The sequence below is a fragment of the Phalangium opilio genome, unplaced genomic scaffold, assembly GCF_054372755.1.
Source record: "Phalangium opilio isolate 3A_F unplaced genomic scaffold, DU_Popi_V2 ptg000017l_1, whole genome shotgun sequence".
Taxonomy (NCBI): Eukaryota; Metazoa; Arthropoda; class Arachnida; order Opiliones; family Phalangiidae; genus Phalangium; species Phalangium opilio.
The window spans coordinates 3,651,230-3,673,234 of NW_028324151.1; the positions used below are offsets into that span (position 1 = coordinate 3,651,230).

Here is a 22,005-nt window from a genome sequence, read left to right on the forward strand (position 1 = left end):
ACGTGCGATTGTTAGCAACAAAATCATTTAGTGTAGAGCTAATTAAATTATTGGTTAAAATAAATCAAAAAAATTTGCAAAAAAAAATAGTTTGCTAACCTAAAACTGCCAAAAATATCAACAACTATTTCTAGATCATTAAATTGCAAGTGCAATAAAGGTAATATAACCTTTGACCCCATAAAAACAACTTACGATGGAAACGTTTTAGGAGAGTGGAAAATGTTTCAAAATTCTTTCAGGGCAATCAATATTGGTTCTATTTCACTGGACATACTAGATAAATTATTCTAACATTAATTCACCATCGTATATTTTCATTAACTACTAAAACAATCAAGGAAGCCTTGAGCTATGCATATCTCATGCATCAAACCGTCTATTATCTTTGAACGAACAAATATCTATGCCTCGGGCTAGCTCGGATACGACTGTATATACTCAGCAAAAATAATTCCAGTGTTTTAGAAATAACATATGGCGTGGTTGTGGTAGATGTCTTAAAACAATTCTCTATATACTATAAGTCGCGATTCAAGGTTAGACTGTATATTGAAACAGGTGCAATATATAACGAGATATTCGTTCATACCTATACTATGCGTTATCAGAAGTATAAAATACTTATCTTCCAGAGAAGTGTGCCAACCACAAAACGGGCGGAGTAATTGCAACATGATTCTCCCCAACATCATTTAAACATTTATTAATAGCAAGGTTATAACCGAATCACATCGCGATTAATAGTTCTCTTATCATTACTCTATTAGCGCGGCTTAACTATTTGCCAAGGCGCATGCGCTTGTGCAGATTTTTGTCCTACGTCAAGACAATCAAGGTTTGTGCCTGGTTGATTGCTGAGGATTTAGTAAATACCAAGCAGTTACAGAATTCACCCTATCACGGTGGGATGACACCCATCTGAAGTTTGATGAGTAGGAGAGCAAACATAGAGGAATGTGAGCCTTTACAAAACTAAAGTATTAAGAGGATACAGAGTGTCATCCTTCTTCTATTATACCCTTCTGATTCTAGTAATTTTACATATATTTGGGTTTAACGTTAAGCCTTGTCGGTATTAAAATATTGACCCAGGCATGCTCTCCTTCTCATCTTGGGTATAAAATTTAAATAGCCATATGTAACTTATTTATACGTATAGTTATCTTAAGTTGTAAGGCTATGGATTAAGTGCGAACGCGACCTCTACAAAGTATATCAAAAACACGCGATCTTGCGATTAAAAGATAAGCTGAGCATACATTAAAATTCAGAGACTTCAAGGAAGAAGCTAGTGTGAGTGAGTGGCTTAGTCCTAATCGATAAAATTAGAAAAGCAGCACCAGAAAAGATGGTTAATTAGTGAAAATTTAATTAAAAACTGGGAACACTCCTTAATTACAAAACAGAAAATTGGAAGAACAAAATAAAAAAAAAAATTGAAAAACCTCTACACCACCTTTCTTTGGTTAAGTCTAAAAGATCAAAAACAGAAGGTCAATTATTCATTTAAAAAAATGTTCCGAACATTTTTGTTTAAAACCAAAAATTTTAATTTATTTTGAAATTTCAAAACAACGACATTTTTGCTCCAAAAACTTCAGATTTTATTGCGTTTACAAGGACATAGTGGAAACGTTGAAACCCCTTATAATTAATTTCTTCCGCGGTTATATTTAACGATGAAGAAGCGAGTTAATTAATTAACTTAATTAATTATGAGCTAACGAGGGTGAGAGGGGTCTTAAAGTGTAACGTTATGGTTAAATAAAGAGCTACTAATTTGCTTGTGAAGAGTCTTCATTATCTAAGTAGCAAAAATTTAATTTTCTCGTATAACAATAATAACAATGTATGGCGTAAAGAGAGGATGAAACAAAAAATTTAAATACCGCAGGTAAATAAATAACAATAATTACCCTCTGGCTTTTCCATAGTGTTTTGACTTATAAACAACTTATATTTATATGAATAAATACTTGTGACGTGATTATATCTCACTTCAGGTAGATTACTAAAATAATCAGATCCAAAAATACCCCGAGTTATCTATTATACAACATAAAAACAAAAGATATTAAATTAGGTCTATATAGATATAGAGGTCCCGGACTTTGCAATACACTGGACCTTAAATTCCACATATTTTTATGTTTAGAGTATTTTACAGATAACCCCTTAAATTTAATTAATTAATTAAGAAACTGATTGAGACAATTATTATATATATAATTTAATTAGGGGGTCATCCCTAAAACACCTAAATAAAATCATAACTCAAAAACAGTGTCCCTTGTGGCCAACAAAAATGGAGATAGAAGTTATAATACATTTTCTATAGTCAAAATCGATTTCCCAAAGAATTCAATTCACCTCCTTTAATTTATCAGACTTATATCAGAAACACCCTGTATATATCCTTGATAAAATCCGAATCGAACTGAATCGAATGATTTGTTATCGAAAGGTCACTATGATGGCATCCCTCTCTAGAGTCTAAACTAGAAACTCTTAACGGACGTGGGGTTAAAAAAAAAAAGAGAGAAAATTGCAAGGTAGAAAATAATCTGCTGAAGGGAGTAAAAAATATAAAAAAAAAACTTTCCTAGAGGGTGATTTAAGAGTTTCCAAAGCACCAACAGCAAAATAACCACCTAACCTATACTCGACCCCTACCGGAAAGTGGAGGAAGTAGGTAGAAAAGCCGAGAGAGCTATGGCAGCATCAATTCGCCCAAGAGAGTTATTCCTATCACCATAGCAACTATCTCCTCTCACTCTTCTTTCCAGTTATGGTCAAAGCGTGAAAAGCTGTTACTTCTGGTTTACTTTTTTTTCCTGTTTTTCACCTTGCAGGTTACTCCAGGTATGTATGGGATTTGAGTGAAGGGATGGAATATATAAAAAAATACTGTATTCCAAAGTTTGAGGCGAAAATATTTTCCCTGATTTAATTTTTAAGTATACAACCCTGTCCCTGCATGGCCGTCTGTGTTAAGTGAGTTTACATTTACAATTTTATTCGTGAATTAAAATGATTTTAGGAAAAACTTTTGGATTAAGAGGAAGTTAATTATGTTTTTATACAAACTTACAAGTTAAATTAAAGGTTTGTAAAAACGCCAGCAGTAATTTAAAGGGAAGATAAATGGTGGTGGTGATTATGTTTTATGTTTACTGGGTTGAATTCTAAAGGCTACTTCCGAATTTTATGGGGTTTTAAAAATTTACTTCCGAATTACTTTATGGGGTTTTAAAAATTTACTTCCGAATTACTTTATGGGGTTTTAAAAATTTACTTCCGAATTACTTTATGGGGTTTTAAAAAGTAACTTCCGAATTATTTTAAGGGGTTTTAAAAAGTTACTTCCGAATTATTTTACGGGGTTTTAAAAACTTACTTCCGAATTATTTTACGGGGTTTTAAAAACTTACTTCCGAATTATTTTACGGGGTTTTAAAAACTTACTTCCGAATTATTTTACGGGGTTTTAAAAACTTACTTCCGAATTATTTTACGGGGTTTTAAAAACTTACTTCCGAATTATTTTACGGGGTTTTAAAAATTTACTTTCGAATTATGGGGTTTTAAAAATTTACTTCCGAATTATGGGGTTTTAAAAACTTACTTCCGAATTATGGGGTTTTAAAAACTTACTTCCGAATTATGGGGTTTTAAAAACTTACTTCCGAATTATGGGGTTTTAAAAACTTACTTCCGAATTATGGGGTTTTAAAAACTTACTTCCGAATTATGGGGTTTTAAAAACTTACTTCCAAGTTTTAAAGATCTACTTCCAAATTATGACCCTTTAAAAATCCTTCGACCGAATTCTCCGATCTATTTTAAGCACGACTTCCCTGACCTAAGACTTCCAAAAACTTTCCCCGATGCATTAAAACCCGTCCTATTTCCGAATTCTACGGGTTTCTTACACGCTTTGATCTCAATGACACTTCCACTATCATTACAGACCCAGTCGTACGTGACGAAATAAATTATTGAGTCCACTTTCCCTTTAAAATGGCATTGAATACTTTTTGGACTCAACGAGGATAAATTTTGAATTAAAAGTAATTAACTTTTAATGTACAGAAGACAGAGATAAAAACGGTTCTTTTTATTATACGTTAGGCAATGTTTCTAATATTATTATTATTACCAACTTAAAACGTTCTTGAAAATTTTGAAAAAAAAAAAAAAAAATAAAATAACGCTTTCGCTTAAGTGAAAGAATTACCTTTATTTAATTGCACAAGGAACAAGGAAATTTCTGGACCGAAAAATAAAGCGACATATTGACGTCTTAAAAACTACCGACTAGACGTTTTTATGACCAGAGAAAAAGGGGGATGTTATCGAATTTTCAAAACATTATTTTTGCCAGACGAAAAAAAATGGTAATTTTGTTATTTAAAGAGTGTAATCTATACGAAAACTTTTAGCGATCTCTGGACAGCCGCCTCGTTTATGCGTGAGATATTTTGAAACAGTTTTCAACCGTTTTTGGAAAGGTCGAAATGGAATAATTTGCATTTTGCAGTTAAAAATAGACATCTTTCGTGAGAAAATGCAATTATTAGCCCCAAGTTTTAAAATGGTTCCAAAGTGTCTGGTGTAAACGCTTCTTCAAATTTAAAGCGCGAGAAGACTCCACGTGCTTGATCTATAGAGTTTGGCGCGTAAAAAATTCCACGTGCTTGATCTCTCAAATTTGGCGCGTAAAACAGTCCACGTGCATAATCCCTCAAATTTGGCGCGATAACAATTTTCCACGTGCTTTTCAATTTATTTTCATATTAGACTTAACTCACCCAAATCTTTTACAAAATTCAAACTAAAGGATTAGTTGCTTAACCGCTCTATAAAATAGTTTAAACTTTGAAGATATTACAACATCGCTTTTAATTCCAAATTTTCCGAATTTGATATTAAAACTTTCACAAATACGAAATTCTTCCCATAAAAAAAATTTGGATTTGAATGAATGACGACGTATAAAAGAACAAACTACAGTTTTAAAATATATATATGTATATATATATATGTATATATATATATGTATATATATGTACAACTCAAATAAAATGTGACCGAAGACTGAAAACTGCACCACTAAGCAAATACCCTAAAACCACCACGGGATATACCACGGCTAAAACAAACTAAAAATAAATTCGAAATGGAATGCGAATTCTCCGGTCGATTTTCATCTTTGCGTCATCAGGGATCCTTATTGCAACGCTTCTCACGTGGAAGAGGCAAACTCAACTCTCTCTCACTGTCCCCCCCCCTTTCCATATCCATTAAAACCTAAACACCCCCGAATCCCCTTCATATCCCTGACTCAATTCATAAACTAAGAACCCAACGTTCCGGCCACTTAGATATTTGAAAGCATCTAGTAATTAGGCTTAATTATTGCCAATCAAATATAGCCTTATCTTCCAAAACAAACGCCTTTTAACCCCTCTTGTTTTGAGCAAAAGCTGATTAACAAGAAGATATTAAATTACATTATTTATATTTTGATTTAAGTATATTCAATTCTCGCGAGGCATTGTGGGACTGCAGAATACAAATAAAAAGTGTGGAGTATATAAGGCAAACTGAGCATTGTTTATTATATTATATTATAGTATGGGAAAAAACAAACACCGATGGCTCAGCGCTACTCAACGGTGAACTCTGTTGAACGTAATCATATTTACTCCAAGCAGAAGGGGATAATAGAAGAAGTGTGACACTCGGTAACCTCTTAATACTTCAGTTGTGTAACATGATTCTTCCCAGGCGAGGGATCCTTACTCATCAAACTTCAGATGGGCATCGCTCCGTGCTAGGGTGAATTCTATAACTGTTTGGTATTTACTAAATCCTCAGCAATCAACCCTGCACAAACCTTGATTGTCTTGACGTGGAGGGACAAAACTCACAAGCGCATGCGCCTTGGCAAATAATTAAGCAGCGCTAATAGAGTAAAGATGGGGGGAGCTATTTTTCGCGTATGTGATTCGGTTTAGTAACCTTGCTATAATAAATGTAAAACGATGTTGGGAAGAATCATGTTACAATTACTCCGCCCACTTTGTGGTTGGTACACTTCTCTCGAAGAGAATTATTATATACTTCTGCACCTGGAAATGTAATGGAAGCTTATTTTCAAGGCGCGACAAGTTAACTTTAGTGGGTTCTGAGTTTTGGTAGAGATTTTTCGATGGTAACAAGATTAACCCATAAGCCTATCAGTGGTAAACTCCATTAGGGTCACACGAGGGCAATAAGGCGGGAAGAAAAAAACTGTTACGAGTCACAATTCGCCGCCCATAAATTGGATATGAAACTTTACACCGTCGGCCTTTTTATTTCTTATTTTTCTTTTTTCCCCCCAAAAGAAATAAAACCAAACTTTCACCAAAATTTTCTCTCGCCGCAAAATGACCCAATTTATTATTTAAAATACAGTTTTCCTTCTATTAAGGCTTGTTATTTAAAAGGGGAAGGTCAATAACGGACCCTATGGGGAAGTCTACGTTAATTTTTAAACACTTATTTTTGCAAACAGAGAGTTATTGGCCGAGGTTAGAGTCGTGTTCACACTCTTATATTAATTCTGAAAGGTTTAGAAAAGGTAGGAATGAAAATTTTTGTTCTAAACTGGATAGATAAAATTTAAAGAGAGAAATTAATTTATTATTTAGAAAAATGTACTTAATATTACAACAAAGTTTAATAAATAGTTTTAGAGTCTCTATAGTGTGAACACGGCTTTAGTATACCGTCCCTGATTCTATAGAGCTATTTCAGAGGGGGTAATGGCTACGTCACCAATGCTATTTTCCCATAGAGGAAACCCTCATAAAATGTCCGCCCTACACTCAAAGGCAGGCCCAATTTTCGTAGCAGACATCCCCCTTAATTTCTAATAGACCTTTCGGGAACACCCTGTACCACAGGGGTTTTATCAAAGCTGTAAATTTTCATCAGTTTCGTATGATATCGCACGTAGTCTGGAATCACCTTTTTATTCAAATTACTTTATAAAGCTAGATAATCCGGATGCTTAAAACCAACCCCAGGAAAAAGCGGGGAGATACCCTAAAGGTATCCAATAATTTCACCATCGCGTAAAGGGGTTCTCTCTCTCTTTTTGTTAGTCTAGTCAGTCGACTTTCACACGACAAAAGTGCAGCCAGCTTCAAATGGCTTTGCCCAAGCACCAACCAGGTCGGTATACCTTTTATATAATGGGCCCCCCATGAAAAAGGCGCGACTTGAGGAGCCAGTGAATAGTGAAAGTCAATGTATAGTTATACCGTATATTTGGGGACCACACCCTTAACTTTTATGTCCCCGAGTCCCAAGAAAGGATTTTTTCACGACAAACGTTTACCGAACGTGAAGGTTGGGATACTTTAAAAGCACGTGCTAGAAGTTCAGAACTTGTAGTAGATAATGTGCATGCGCTAAAAGGGCTAGAAAAATCCCCCCCCCCCGTTTCATAACTTTAACAGCGCATGCGCTTCACGGTTGCCAGTAATTTTTTATTAGATAATCTAATGCAGGTTTTGAACTGAATGATATAACTGAACAGAACACAACTATAAGCTTAATTCCGTCTTGAATTGCACACGTCACAAATGACTGTCAACGCCCACTATCTATAAAAACCCAATTTTATATTTAACGCTTTTAAATCTGGGCCAAGAAAATTAAATTAGAAACGATAGAGAAATGCTGGTATGCAAATTTGGCAAACATATTTTTCCCGCGTACATCATGAAAAAAGCGCCAAAAACGACATCAAAATTGGCGCAAAATCAGAAATACTTTCTTAACTTCTAATAATGAACTTTGAACCAAGATTGTATAAGAAAAGAACGTAGTTATTGCTTCAGTTAACTCTCGATATGACCAAAAAATGGTATGGACAGAAAAAAACCCCTTAACCTCCATATGGGTTTTATGACAAAAAGATAATCGAAATAAATCGAAATTTGAGTAGGTTGGTAGCAACTCTAGCTTTACATTTTTTCGAGATATCACGTGCCCGCCTCGAAAACGTTAAACTTTCATCCATGAAATTCCACTACTGTACTGTACATTATTACACTGTGTGGGCGTAGATACACTACATATAACGTCGTATAACATTGAAACCTTATTGAAATTCCATAAAGCGCGCGAATAATAATAAAGATTAATAAAAAAAAGAAATATTGTAGCCTAGTCCTTGAGCACGAAAATTTTTGGGAAGATTGTAACCCTACCCCCCTTCAATGATCGATGAATGTGACATACTAGCTGACGAAAAGTTTAAGGACACCGGGGGAAAAAAAATGGGGACATACCCCTATAGTTCTAGTTTCTCCGAAGGGTTTTTGAGAACCTATAGTACGTAAGGTATTTTTCTTAAGGGCGGGGGTTCTTCAGTTTGCATTCTCTTCTCAAGACTCTGCTACGAACGACTACGAGACTGGACTCAGCTGAGAGTTTACTGTTGCGGAAAATATACGTAACCATGTCCCTACCTACGCCTAAAAGATTAAGTATACGTCTTGCCTTTTCTAGTCCCACAATATTTTCTGTAGCAATAAATCATATAGGGTCCCAAGAGTGTTCCTCAAAGTCTATTTTTCAAGGAATGAAAGAGTTATTTTCCCAACTGAGAGAGTGTACATTATAGATGACTATCATCAGTTTTAAATTTTGGTTTTATACCTTTAGTGCAGTGTATAAGTTATTAGATTTCGTTAATTAACGATGTGGTTAAAATTATATTAATCTAGTTCAATATTCTAGAGGGGATTGAGTAAATTCTTAAACTGGTTCGTTACACTATTACTCTCAAATGTTTGGGTCAATAGTCGGGATAATTACGTGCAGACTGCCCTAAGTTTCGTAGCTACACGCAAAGTGGGATATTGCTACAATAATTGTAAATATTTTATTTTAGTCTCAAATTGCTACACTAATAGGTAATCCTTTACAGACGACAAGCCCCGAATCCTTGCCTAATCATCTAAAAGTGATCCGATCTCTTCCTTAGCTTATATAATTTGCATAAATTGATTAAAGGGATTAGGTAATTAGTTACATGATCGGATATTCATCGCTTAATCGTTCTCTCTGCGGTAGGTGATGCGGCAAAGCCTAACTTCTGTTCGCATACACGTAAAAATAGCCGTGTTTGTATATTATAGTTTCACGTCTCTGAAACCAATTTTTGCCGTTGACGGCTTCCCGGCGAGCCGATTACTGATAGTAACGGCCCCGTTCAATAACTAAGCCTTGGCTAGTAATACGGGCGCGTTATCGGTACCCTGTCTTTTATTTCTACTGATGGGAATAAAACCAAAAGCGCTTCATACCTGGTATCGATGAATCCTAAATGATTGTATGTAATCCCGAATCGAAGAAAATAACGCGATAATAATCCATGAGCACAATTTGAAAGGCGAAAATTTACTGAGACGAGCACTTTCGGTACATTACGTCGGCCATCTTCGGGTAAACAAAAAGAAATAACGGCAGTTTTCCTCACTCAGGTGGGGGAAAGAAGGAGGGATGAAAAGACACCGGTTATTGAAAAATCAATAGAGCATTTTGCGCCATCTATGATACTAATATTTCTATTGGCTGAACGCTGTCCAATTAAATATGCTCTATTAAACGCGGGAATTTTGAATTTGAAAAGATGGAAACTTGTTTTGGTTTACGTAGATTAATGTCAAATTAATTAAACTGGATGAATACACGACTCAGAAACTTTGTTTTAAAACATTTAATGATGTTTAGCAGACTGACATCATGCGGATATTTGCTATAAAATATGCTAAAATGATTTTTATGGAAATATTTTTCAGTATTTTGAAGAAATTAACATTTGTTTTTACGTTTTTTCTTTTCGATGTTTTAAAAGAGACAAAAATTAATGAAAAAATATAACAAATTTACGCCTTTGCTTCCGTTTCTGATCTTAGATTATACGTAAAAGACTGGCTTCCTGTGCTGGCACTTCCGGTGTATTCTTTGTTGGCAAAATAGAAGGCGATTCCGAAAAAGGCGCAACCACCTATTAGAAGTAATGCGCCAACGGCCAACATGATGGGTCCTACGATTCTCATAAGATGGGCTCCCAAATATCTGTCGTAGTTTTCATCAGCAGCCGGAGGTCGAAGTTCAGTATAAGCAATTCCAGACATGATTGCACCAGCTATAAGCAATCCAAGACCCAAGATACCCACGCATAATGTACACCAACCGACAGCCTCGAAGTTACCCACTCTGAAAGATGATCCTTTCGCCATTTATAATCCTCTAGAGAGAGAGAGAAAAAAAGAAAAACCGCTATATATAATCAATCCGCCATTGTTTTCAGGAGTAAAGTTAGGCTTAGCGATTAGGTTGACTAAATCTTCACGCCCTTCCGGTTTGGGCTCAATTTCAAACCCAAACCTTTAAGAGATTAATTTACACTTAGTAATTCTAATAAGGCTGATTTTACGTGTAAAATAAAGGAAATAAACTTACTTTGTTGAAAATAACGTCGATATTCTTTAAGTTTTACTTAATTTACTTGAATTCTGGAAGAACTTACAATTACCGTTGAAGCGATTTCTATCTAGAATCTAGTAAGCAACGCGTATTTCCATTGGCGACCAATGATTCAACGTTAAAAATTTAGATAACAAGAAAAAATTCCTTATTTTTATTGATAAGAGCTGCATTAAACGTGCAATCGCTTACAAATACTTCAGATATGTTCTACCTGGGAAGGAAAGCTGAACGTACGATAGTAACCATGGTAATACACTCCCTATATGGTACCCCTTCTCAAGATATATAGGCCTAATCTTCAACAGTGTTACAAAATCGGGAGAAATTGTCAGAAAAATGAGAATAAAATACACTTCACACGCTATTATTCATTGGTAATACATGTTTCAAAGTTTTCCTTAAATTAAACTTAGTTTATTAAATTAGCAGCTGCATTAAACCAAAGTGAGATTCTATAACATTAGTTTCCATTATCTAATCTATGCCTACCTACTATAAATCACTGTCACCCAAGAGAACTTAGCATTTAAAATCCAAGTTCGAAAGATTGAAGTCACTTTTTTTGCGCAGATGTAAATGTTTTGTTAAAACCACGCTTTATGAAGTAAATATTCGTGTTGTAACTGAATAAATTCATGGTTAACCCATAAAAATGAAGGCAACGGGTCACAATTGTCTGATAATCACCGTAAAATCACTTATTATTCACGTATCTCAACCTACTGTTAGTTCAAAGAAATATCTCCGCAAATAGGTTCACAACACAAAAGTTCACGGTGTCAATCCGCCAAGATTATTTCACTGGATCCTCTGAGACTCGCCGCGTATTGTCTGGCTGCCTCCCGTTGCTCCTCCTTCCGCCTCCTGTCCTCTTTGGACAAGTAAATCCCGACGGAACTAATCCCCAAGAAGAAGAGAAGTCCACCCATAAGTAACAAGACGATTCCAGCAATCCAGACAGCGTCGGCTTCCTGCGGGGATGAACCCAGAACCACCAGGACAATCCCGATGCTGAAGACGATCCCTCCCAGGGAGCAGGACACCACTCCTAGGTTGAAATATCGTTTAGGTGTCCTGGGGATACCATTGTAGTACGGGGACATCGTCATGGTTTCAAAGTATCAAGGCACTCTTGACGTTCAAGCAATCTAGGAGAGAAAGCAAAAAGGATGCCGAAATGGACCACGAGAAACAGAGTAATGGAAAAGAGATGGAAATTCCTATGCAAATTAGGTTGAAGGTAGGATGCTAAGGGACCTAGTTATAAGGTTTCGCCAGTAGTTTTACATCTACAGATGAAAGTGAGGAGGAACTCAAAAAGAGAAATTATTAAGCATCCTTTTTTTTGGAAACCCACGTTACTCGACCTTGATTCGTTACCTTCCTACTTGAATTTTGTGTTTATTTGTAACTACAGTTAGTGCTAAACTTATCATATAGACGTACAGTTAAGTTGAGAACACGAAGGACATGAGATGAACTAAATTTCGTAAAAATTCAACACCAATCGGAAAGGTTTTTTTTCTTTTCACATAACTCTTTAATTGTAAATGCTGTCACTTAGCAACTAGCAAGGTGTGTTACGCAATTCACCATTGCGAGCTATATTTTCCGGTGAATTCATTTTTAGGGCGTGAAATGTAGAAGCTACGGTGGTGTAAAGTACCCAAGGAGTGGCACACAATTATTCTAAGAAACAGTCACCCAAAAATTCCAAGAAACCATATACGCGAGCTAGCTGAACTTTGAAATAATTCCCTCAATTTGTTTTTACTTTAATTTAATTAAAATCTTCCTCGATTCAAATCTAAACGGGAAAAGTGATTATTTCCAAAAATAAACACATAAGAGGATAAACGAGGTTCTTAATGTGGGTTCAATGGGGTTGATTTAGTCGCTAACTGCCCACACAGGTTTAATATAACGACTAAACCCATAATTTTTTTCTACTTAGTCAAAAAAGGTCATGCAAAAAATTTCTTTCTTTTCATGGTGGTGAGAACAAATACAAAGAATGGTGCACGCGGTATTCTTTCAAAGCCTTCTGCGTTTTCACGGGGCATTATCCTACCGTTAAACCATCGCGATTGAGGTCAAGTTGGTTTGCAAACCATTATCAAACGTTATCTCCAATCTTAATGGCTGTTGGATATGGTTGGTTATATCGAAATATCTTTAAAATTTTAATGATTTGACGTTTCAAAAGGTGGTTTAATACTTCCGGATCGTTAAATTTTTAAATTAACTTAAGTTAGTTACAACTAAAACGTGTTTATATAATTTTAATTGCATTTAAATTAAGTTTGGTTTAAAGCGTTGTCGCGATTAAAATAATTCTAGTCACATTTTAAGCAAACTTTGACAGTGAAAGAATTTTTATTTTAGAATTTTCTCAAGATGTTTTAAAACAAGCTAAGATATGACTTCGTAATTTTAATTAACTTGTTAATTTTTGACTGTCAACGCGTGGGTTTTATGACATATAGTAAAATAACGTGCCAACCCCCAAGCAAATTAAATAAAGGAAGAAATTTCAAGCTCTCTCGACTTACCATTCCAAGATGTCTCTTCTTTAAATATTCTACAAATATTCTCCAACACTTCTCAAGATTCAAACTTCAAATCTAGTAAATATTTCCAAAGAGAGATCGAGACAAGTTTCTTAAACACTAGTATTCAGTTCCGGGTTTTTTTTAAATCGAAGATGCTTCCTCAAAGTTAAGTTTGATTATTATAAATTGTAAACAAAATTAAACTTCAATAATTTTAAATGCGAGAAGCCATTTTTCATAGCGTGGTTATAATTTCTAAACCTTGCGGGTACGGAGAGAATTTACGTTCATTTCATTCCGTAGTATTTTTTATACAACACGCTAACCGGAAAACGTCTAATTTGCATAAAAATCCTGTTTTACTCCTTCCCCTTCCACCTGTAAAAAGGGGCCCCTTTCTTCTATAAACCTCGTGCGAAAAGAGATAATATAAAGACGTCAAACAATGCGGCAGTCAGACTAAATTTCCCATTGTACGCTTGTCATTCATTCACCCTTTAAAAACCGGTTTACGCGAGAAAACCTATAAAGAACACGCGAGACACTTGTCACTAAAGGCGAAGCGTATAACGGCTTACACGCGGATATTGTAGGGGAGTCAAGTTACTCAAGTAAAAAATACCAGTGTTCAATTTGTATCCCGCTGGTTTTGAGGTTTCAATGCCTTTTGAGTTGATACTTTCTGGGTGGGCGTAGGCGTGATAAATGGATTATTTTTATTTACTTTTCTACGATTTTAAGGGTATGAAACGTTTGATCTGACACTCTTAAGGCAGGTTGGATGAAGAAATAATGAATTTAGAACTTGCCAAATGCTTTTATTGTATAGTTTCAACTTTTTTAATTGTTACATTATGGCAAAAAACTAGAGACAACAAAAAAAAGAGAGAAATTTGTGAAGGAATGAAACTAAAGATTAGGAACCAACATACGCACCACACACATACTACGGAATATATATTTCGACGGTAATTTTGTTAAAATAAAGTTTGTTTTTAGACCAATTTCATTGTATAGTTTAAATTTCAAATAATAATAATAATAGAGGAAGCCAATTATTTATGTTTTTAACCCAATTTTTTTGGAGGACCAATAATTAATTGATCTATGAGATAAATTTCCAGTTTACATATATATTAATTAATTGATAGCAATTAGTATAAAAATTAGTTCTTGCCAATAGGAACTTAAAAAAGGGGGGAAGGGAAAGGGGGTTTTGGGGGGAGGTTTATTTTCTTTTAAGTTAACAAAAATATTATTTGGCCAATTCTTTTTCTGTACACTTAAAAACCAAAATTAAGGTTTTATATTTCACTGAAATAATAATTAAATATCGTTTAAAACTAATTCTGCATTACAATGATTTTCTTTTCATTATATTAAGAGTCAATTCTTTCGTTTTTCTTTTTTATCAGATTTAGTTTTAAAAAGGCACTTACAACCTGTTGAATATTTTGGTTCGTTTTATGGAAATTTTATTAACGGAATGACTTTAATTATTGAATTTTTGTAACAGCATTTTTTTTTTTCAGTTTAAAAAAATGCCATTACTTTAATCCTTATTAAAACTCTTTGAACTTTGACTATATTTTCATATTTCGAATGTAAAAATTACTTAATAAAAAAAAAAAAATTAAAACTAATTCAACGGAGGTAGAACTGAATTTCTTCCTAATGTGATAAATAATTATTCCTACAATTTCCGTGCCTTTTATTAAAAAGGCGGAGGGATCCAAAACTGATCTAGACATTTCACACAGACTGTGACCATGTTTAGATTAATCCCCATAAAGATTTTAGGTTTGATTCGATAATTTCTTTTTATTAGACTGAATTTTCAAGATTCCATTGTCTAATATTTGGTTAGCATTCACGCACACAATCATGCCGTAATTTATCTTAATTAGACGCTTAAATTTTTTAATTATCATTAAGATAACGCGCTTGAAACTAGAACTTTCCATTCCTCAGAAGATATTTCGACCAAAATTAGTATTACTAAAATTTGTTTTTTAAATTTTGAAAAGATTTAATTAAAAATAAATTTCTTTCAAATATGAATAAATTATCTAATTATTATAATATTTGGTTAATAAACTAATGAGGATGAAAAGTACGTGATGTTTTATTCTAGTTTCTTTTATTATAACTTTAACGAGAAACGTTTTTTTTTTTTTTTTTTTTTTTTTTGGGGTATTCTTTTTTTGTATTTTCGCCGCCGCTGCAGTCGCGCCTCGCTCTTAATTTTTTGTTTTATCGCTGCTATTTTAATCGCTCGCCGCTGATTTTAATTAATCGCCCGCTGCCGCCGCCGCATTAATTTAGTTTTTACGTTTGAATTTTGTTTGTGAAAAGTCGCGCGCGCGCAAAAAAGAAAAAAGGTATTTTTTTTGTTTTTCGCTTTCTGCTGCTGCTTATTAATTTTGGTATTATTTTTTTTTAAAGTTTTCGTTTTTTTTCTTAAAGGGCAGATGTTTTTTGTGTGTAAATCTTACATTTCTTTAAAATTTAAACATCTCTTTGCGTGTCATGATTAATCCATCTGAAATTAATTAGAAAAAAAAAAAAAAAAAACAAGAACTCTAGGTTTTCTATAAGAAACTCAATGCTTAACTAATTAAGATTAATTAGTAATAATTCAGGGTTCGTACAAAATTTTTGGAATGAAATTCCCTGACTTTTCCAGGTTTTCCCTGACAAAATTCCACAAATTTCCCTGACCTTTTGCAATAACGTACATGGCGAACATATATGAAAATCAATCTAAAATCACTCGAATCATTTTTGAACGAGTTGTTATTGTTATAAAAATAAGTCGACTATTTGGTTTAAATTTAACTTAGACCAAAGCGAGCGAAGCGAATTTGGAGCAACTCTGGTCAAATCTCAGACAACACATTCTCTGGTCACCCTGATACTGTTATCCAGACATTCCCTATAATATATTTTTCCCTGACTTTTCCCTGACCTTTGAAGTCCATTTTCAATTTCCCTGACTTTTCCCTGACCTTTTAGGCCTATTTTCAATTTCCCTGACTTTTCCAGGTAGTGTACGAACCCTGAAATTAGTCATAAGACTAATTCGTCAAGACAACTTACCACGAAGTAGAGACAGCATTTTTCAACTTCCTAATTTCTTTAGTGGCCCATAAAGACAAAGTCTTAGTTTTGGTAGTTTTCGAACGACGACCTTTCGTTAAGAGATCATTTATGATTTCAGTATCAACTAAAGGGAGCATATCTTGACCAAATGCGGTGCACAAGTCACTGTTTTATCACAAAACAAACAATAGAATAGAAAGTTCTTAGTCTCTTAGTGTAGAGAGCGATGAAATCATCGTTACTACCCCTAAATAATAATTCAAGACATACCCAATAAGTCCGGCACAAGCAGCCGTGTTACTATCAGTATGATCAGGATCTCTAGCTATATGCGTAATGAATTGAATCATGTACGGTACTTGGGGTTGCACCAAAACTACATCTTGCGCGGCTGAAGACAAACCATCTCCTTTCAAACCTTGTACAATTCCGGTGTAAGCTTCTAAACACCCTTCACGTAGATCATTAAGATAATCAATCATATCAAAATCGGATTTGTCAATTTGCGCTTGAGACGCTTGGCATAGAGTCACTAAGACTATCTCCAAGTATTTCTTAAATTCGGGTCCGATTGCCAGTGCAATGTCACCAAAAACTGAAAGAATCTGGGGTTTGACTGATCTGTGAACAGCGTTGTTCTACAATGGAATGAAGACCTTCAATTACAACTAACATCTCATGATAAAAATTACTAATGAGGTAAATTACACCCAAGTTTTCAAGAAGCATCGTCATAAATTCGTCACAATACGGGAGAACTTCCATTCCCAAAGCTCGACAAATATCCCCAGTTAAACCGACAGCGGCAACGCAAACTTGATATTCCGCGTGATTTTTTAGTCCCAAAGCCAAAAAAGGCCTAAAAACTTCCATATATTTGGAAAATTTGTTTCCTAGAACTAAACCCAAGAACGAACGATCATTTTAAATGAATTTAATTACCCCATTTCAAAGTTTGAACCAACCCACACCCACACGCGCATGCGCGCGACTTACCCTCAACTAATGTTGATACAGCCATAAGAGCGTCTTCTTGGACTCCACCCGATTTGCAGCTACTGGAATTGAACATTTGCAACAAAGCAGTCATAATGGCGTCAGATATTTGAGGGGCATCGTCGGGAGTCATTTTACGTAGCACACTTTGCAACGTAGCGCACAGTAAAGACTGGAGATCATTGTATTGAGCACGGTCAGTGTTATTTTGTATGTGACCTTCCAGAGATAAGACGTGTTGTAATCTCTCCAAAATCACCATCGTTGTTTTTTGTACAAAAACGTAACAATCTTGAGGACTGTTTTTAACTAATTCCATCAACGCTTCGTACGCTGCACTACGAAGATTGGCTACATTACCATCATTCCTAAAAACAAAAATTACCAAATTTCGGGGGTTAAAACTGAAAGAAAAAACTCGTTTCTGAACTAATTACGAATTAGCCTTATTCCTGATCAGCGCCATCTACCCATAGCGGTGACTTTGAGAACTACTGTAAGCGGCAAGCCAATCAGATGGCGCTAAAATCTGGTGACGTCATTTTTGGTAAGACTCGAGAGTGCCAGTCAGTGACGTCACCAGAATTTATCGACATCTGATTGGCTTGCCGCTTACAGTAGTTCTCAAAGTCACCGCAATGGGTAGATGGCGCTGATCAGGAATAAGGCTAATTAGGAACACCTACCTTTCTGTGGTTTCTAGAAGTTTACTAACTATAACCTCAAAGTATTTTGAAAGCGCGTATGTTTCAGGTTCAGTGCCTTCTTCCCTGATTTCAGCCTGGTCATAAGCAGCCTCGGCTAAACTATTGAACGCCCAACATACATTGGTAGCCACCCTTGGCTCGGCTGAAAGACCTTTTACCAATGCTTCCAACAAAGGTTTCAAGTAATTTTCGTTGATGACGGCTTCGGAGATAAGCTCACAAACACGACCAATTGTCCAAGCAACCGTGTCCCTAACAATGACACTCTCATCCGCCATTAATTCTATTAACATTGGAAGTGCTTGTTCAACCACCGTCTTGAGGTTATTGGGATCGGGTCCTTCTAATATGCTCCCTGAAAAGAGTAAACTCAAAATTGTTAAAGAAAAATTTGAGTTATGGTTTTTTTTTGTCTCCGAGAAATTTTTACCGAAAGCCATAACAGCCGCATCCCGGTAACGCCAATTAGGTTGTTTGATATTATCGTTGACAAATGGTAAGACGTGAGGAACAATATCGTCTTCGCAACAAGTAGCCATCAACATTAAACAAACTCCCGCGGCTTTACAAGGATTCCAATCATCTTCGTCATCGTGTTCGTCCTGTTTCGTTAATGTCTGCATAAGAATGGGGACTAAATACTGAAGAGCTCCTTTGGCGTAAAACTTTGAGGTTCTAGTCGGAGGGCGGCCTTGTTCTATCGCTTCCGAAGCTTCGATGGAAAGGTCAACTTCCTCGTCACAGACATTAGACCAAAATTCAATTCCTTGGAGTATAACTTCGTCAACTTCACTTTTCATGGCTTCCATAGTGATCTTAAGGATTTGCGTCATAAAAACATTAACTTTTAAACGTAATTAGTTTAAACGTTAATTTCTTACAGCAAAAAGCGCGGGACCCATATAATGCTCCATATATTGATAATAGAGAGACATGATTTTAACTAAACACTGAAGAGCAGCTACTCGCACCTAGTTGCGTGTGATGAAAAATTCGTTATATTAGTAATCCAAACTTACTCGCTCTGACTAAAAATATTAATTTAACCAGAAAATTAATTACCACCTGGGTGTTTTGCGATTGGGTAGCTTCGCAAACTACTTGCATGATGAAATGTCTCTCTGAATCCTTATCAAAATTAGCTTTTGTAAACTCTAGCGAATTGAACAGGGCATTGGTTGCCGCGAGTTTAACATGATCACTGGGCTCATCTTTTCTCATTCCATGTACAATGGCAGTTAATATATCATTAGCTTGATTTACTAGAACATCTGGATCCTGTTTATATATATATATATATATATTTTTTTTATATCAAAGTTTAGGTCGTATTCTGAAGAAAACACGCTAACAAATGACACCTAAGGAAGAAAGGAAACTAACTATATCTTGACAAATGTAGCCAATTGCTTCCAATGTGGCTTCCTTCATCATTTCTGTGCTGGCGGGATTTGTAATGTTTTGCGTTAATGTGCGAATTAAATCTGGCCATTGATTATGAGGGAGTTCCGCTACGGCTACGTAAGCCACACACTGAGCTGCTGAGCTTGGCCTGATAGTTTCTGTTCCCAGGGAAGCCAGGATCTAAGGGGTACCATAAACATTCAGTTTCAGGCAATATTTTTCTTCTTCTCTCATGTTCCGTACATTCTTTTTAATATAAACTCTAGTCTCTTCCGGGAACGAAAGCCACCTGGCTTGATACTGCAAACGGATATCATTGTCTTTGGATGTAAGGGTGTTCTTGAGTTGAAGGCCTGCAGCCATTCTCGCAACTGCGGTATTGCTAGCATGTTGCAATATTTCGGACAATGATTTAACAAAATCCGGCTGTAATTGTTGGAAACATGAAGTAACTCGAACCCATTCAAAAGCAAGCTCCAAGCTTGGCAAGAAACCTTACCAAATTAGTTTGAGCCGCTTGCTCTAAAAAGTGTTGGGCCGCTTCTAACTCGGTCTTATCTGTTAAGAATTATTGTAAATACAGTTCGAGAGGGCTATTTCAATCTTTCTGCGTGCCACTGCTATCTTGTATCAAGTACAGATACCATTTCTAATGTGACATTACACATCATATGACCTTGAGATGTTGGTTTGGCTTACGTATTAGTTATTTAATAAATAAGTAAGACCGTAAAATTCTCGATTATGAATTATAAAATGAACAATAGACTATGTCTAAGAAATACGCTCTTTGGCCTTGCCGGCATTCGCGCAACAGTTCCGTGAAAAAAAGTAGTCATGAAAGAGGCCAAGGCCCGACCCTAACACGCTGATTTTGCTACACTTCGCAATAGGTTTAAACTCTTAATTTATAATTAAAAATCTTACCTGGGGATACGGTTTTTTCTAGAATAGTTATTAAATCCATTCTGCTATATTCTTAATTAATTATTTACACGTTTACTTATCTTAAAACTATACTTTTTTTCTTAATAAAACTTGAAAGGTTCTCGAACGAGCACCGTTGCTGCACGCCTCTACTTTTCATACCCGGCAAAGAGGCGCGAAAGAATGTCACACAGCGTAGTGGGAGCCACATGGGGCGCCCGCGTAAGCTTCTACGCTTAAAAATTCAAAATCCCGCCTTCTAATTGGTCAAAAGACTTCAATACGACCTTGCACAACCGGAAATATACCTACCTAACTACTTAGTTAGCAAAAAATAATTCTATTCGTAATTAATTAATTTATCACTATATATGACGAAAATTAAAGCTTTAAATACGACAAATATTATAAATAAAATCAATTTTACAAATATTTTTATTGAATGTCCCTAACTTTGTTTCCAGAAACTACTTTTTTATCGAAAGAGTTTACGTTGTATATTCCTACGCTGTAAGATTGCCAGTGTAGCAAAGTCCGATTGGAAAGGAATTTTTCCGGTTTTGAAGAAGAAGTAGGCACTTCCGGTTATGATGATGACGTTTCTGGGTTTCTGCATCTGCACGCGTGGCCATTGACTTTTTTTCGATAGTCTTCTTGCGTCTGGTCGTAAGAGGAACGTATTCCAAGTTGAGATGGTAATTATGGTCTTTAAAATTAATTAAATAATTAATTATAATTTAGTTTTAAAACTTAGAGTTAACCTAAATGCGTATATGAATCAAAATATAAACTTTTCTTATCTAAATAATTTTTAAAAATAAACTTTTGAATGTACCATACTGCCGCTTCATGCCTTGGCAATGCAAATTTGCTGGCATTATAATATAATGTGCATTAATTATAGATGCTTAAATTTATAATATATGAATAGAACGGTCTAATTAATGTAGAAAATCACCATTAATCTTTTAGAGCATGTTTTTTTTTATAGCCAGCGTCACCGAGCGCTACGTCAGTTGGTGGTGGTGGAGGGGGTGGTAGGTCACCAAAGGCCATCACCCCACGTTCACCCGGAGTTGGTGGTGGAACTGTAAAACAGAGGAAGACCACGTCAAGCACAACCGCTGCAAGAAGTAGAACGAGCGCGGCTAGCAGTGGCATGTGGAGATTCTACACTGATGATTCTCCTGGTATTAAAGTGTGAGTACTGAACGAACATCAGTAATTACTAATTAGAATTAGGCCTTAACTAATTAATACTTATCAATTTCAGAGGTCCAGTTCCAGTTTTGGTGATGAGCCTTTTATTCATCGCGTCTGTCTTCATGCTTCATATTTGGGGAAAATATACTAGATCTTAAATCTTTAAATAGGCAATGCAATGAATGAATATTCAACTTCGGGAAGAAAAAAAATTTACAAAAAAAATCAAATTATATATTTAAATTTAAAAGTTATTAGGTGAAGCCAACAAAATCCCAATTTTTAAAATATCGATCGGACTTTTTATCTAACAATTTTGACCCCCCATTCCTTCCTATTATATTATATTTTGGGACCATCCAATTACAGGAAAAGAAATAATTGAAAAAAAAAGTGTTTGAATGTTTTCATGTCAATTTTTGTACGGAAAAAATTAAAAACACTTAAGGTTCTACGTAACCATTGAAATAATTGTTGTGTCTATGATTTTGGCAGCGAATTTATTGACAAATGAATAAGAACAGAAGGGGATAATAGAAGAAGGATGACACTCT

At 35.2% G+C, this 22,005-nt stretch overlaps 5 protein-coding genes across 13 annotated transcripts in view; 1 reads left to right on the forward strand and 4 right to left on the reverse strand.

Annotated features, from left to right (window-relative positions):
• The window catches only part of LOC149702536 (oxysterol-binding protein-related protein 3-like), a 30,477-nt gene extending 20,925 nt beyond the window's left edge, over positions 1 to 9,552 (reverse strand). For 5 of the 6 annotated variants that reach the window (XM_089866393.1, XM_089866392.1, XM_089866391.1 and 2 more), the window contains exon 1: positions 9,372 to 9,551. The gene's annotated coding sequence lies outside the window, so the exon portion shown is untranslated. Of the gene's footprint in view, positions 1 to 9,371 lie in introns of all 6 variants that reach the window. The other variant, XM_089866389.1, reaches the window with a different exon arrangement.
• Positions 9,553 to 9,775: 223 nt separating this feature from the next.
• LOC149702537 (uncharacterized) lies at positions 9,776 to 10,667 on the reverse strand. The gene is made up of 2 exons (XM_089866397.1): positions 10,534 to 10,667; positions 9,776 to 10,320 (listed from the first exon to the last, which is right to left on the reverse strand). The coding sequence occupies exon 2, from the start codon at positions 10,308 to 10,310 to the stop codon at positions 9,954 to 9,956; it is 357 nt and encodes a 118-aa protein (XP_089722523.1). The 5' UTR covers positions 10,311 to 10,320; positions 10,534 to 10,667; the 3' UTR covers positions 9,776 to 9,953.
• A 15-nt stretch (positions 10,668 to 10,682) lies between these two features.
• On the reverse strand, positions 10,683 to 13,457 carry LOC149702538 (uncharacterized). 3 transcript variants are annotated; one of them, XM_089866398.1, is made up of 2 exons: positions 13,113 to 13,457; positions 10,683 to 11,708 (listed from the first exon to the last, which is right to left on the reverse strand). In XM_089866398.1, exon 2 carries the CDS (start codon positions 11,667 to 11,669, stop codon positions 11,340 to 11,342), a length of 330 nt encoding a protein of 109 aa, XP_089722524.1. In that variant the 5' UTR covers positions 11,670 to 11,708; positions 13,113 to 13,457; the 3' UTR covers positions 10,683 to 11,339. The 3 variants fall into 3 exon arrangements, with proteins under 3 accessions (XP_089722524.1, XP_089722525.1, XP_089722526.1); XM_089866399.1 differs by lacking the exon at positions 13,113 to 13,457 and adding an exon at positions 11,928 to 12,015; XM_089866400.1 differs by lacking the exon at positions 13,113 to 13,457 and adding an exon at positions 11,941 to 12,009.
• A 452-nt stretch (positions 13,458 to 13,909) lies between these two features.
• Positions 13,910 to 20,434, reverse strand: Fs(2)Ket (Importin subunit beta Fs(2)Ket). Of its 2 annotated transcripts, none has more exons than XM_089866395.1 (13): positions 20,249 to 20,434; positions 19,821 to 19,879; positions 19,565 to 19,747; positions 19,301 to 19,501; positions 18,983 to 19,195; positions 18,799 to 18,888; positions 18,348 to 18,732; positions 17,897 to 18,272; positions 17,211 to 17,578; positions 16,923 to 17,113; positions 16,485 to 16,852; positions 16,212 to 16,379; positions 13,910 to 15,654 (listed from the first exon to the last, which is right to left on the reverse strand). In XM_089866395.1, coding segments are annotated over exons 1-13 (2,643 nt in total). In that variant the 5' UTR covers positions 20,289 to 20,434; the 3' UTR covers positions 13,910 to 15,653. The 2 variants fall into 2 exon arrangements, with proteins under 2 accessions (XP_089722521.1, XP_089722520.1); XM_089866394.1 differs by having other exon boundaries at positions 18,980 to 19,195.
• A 351-nt stretch (positions 20,435 to 20,785) lies between these two features.
• On the forward strand, positions 20,786 to 21,922 carry Sec61beta (Sec61 translocon subunit beta). The gene is made up of 3 exons (XM_089866401.1): positions 20,786 to 20,943; positions 21,240 to 21,448; positions 21,522 to 21,922. The coding sequence occupies exons 1-3, from the start codon at positions 20,941 to 20,943 to the stop codon at positions 21,607 to 21,609; spliced, it is 300 nt and encodes a 99-aa protein (XP_089722527.1). The 5' UTR covers positions 20,786 to 20,940; the 3' UTR covers positions 21,610 to 21,922.
• The last annotated feature ends 83 nt before the right edge of the window (positions 21,923 to 22,005 follow it).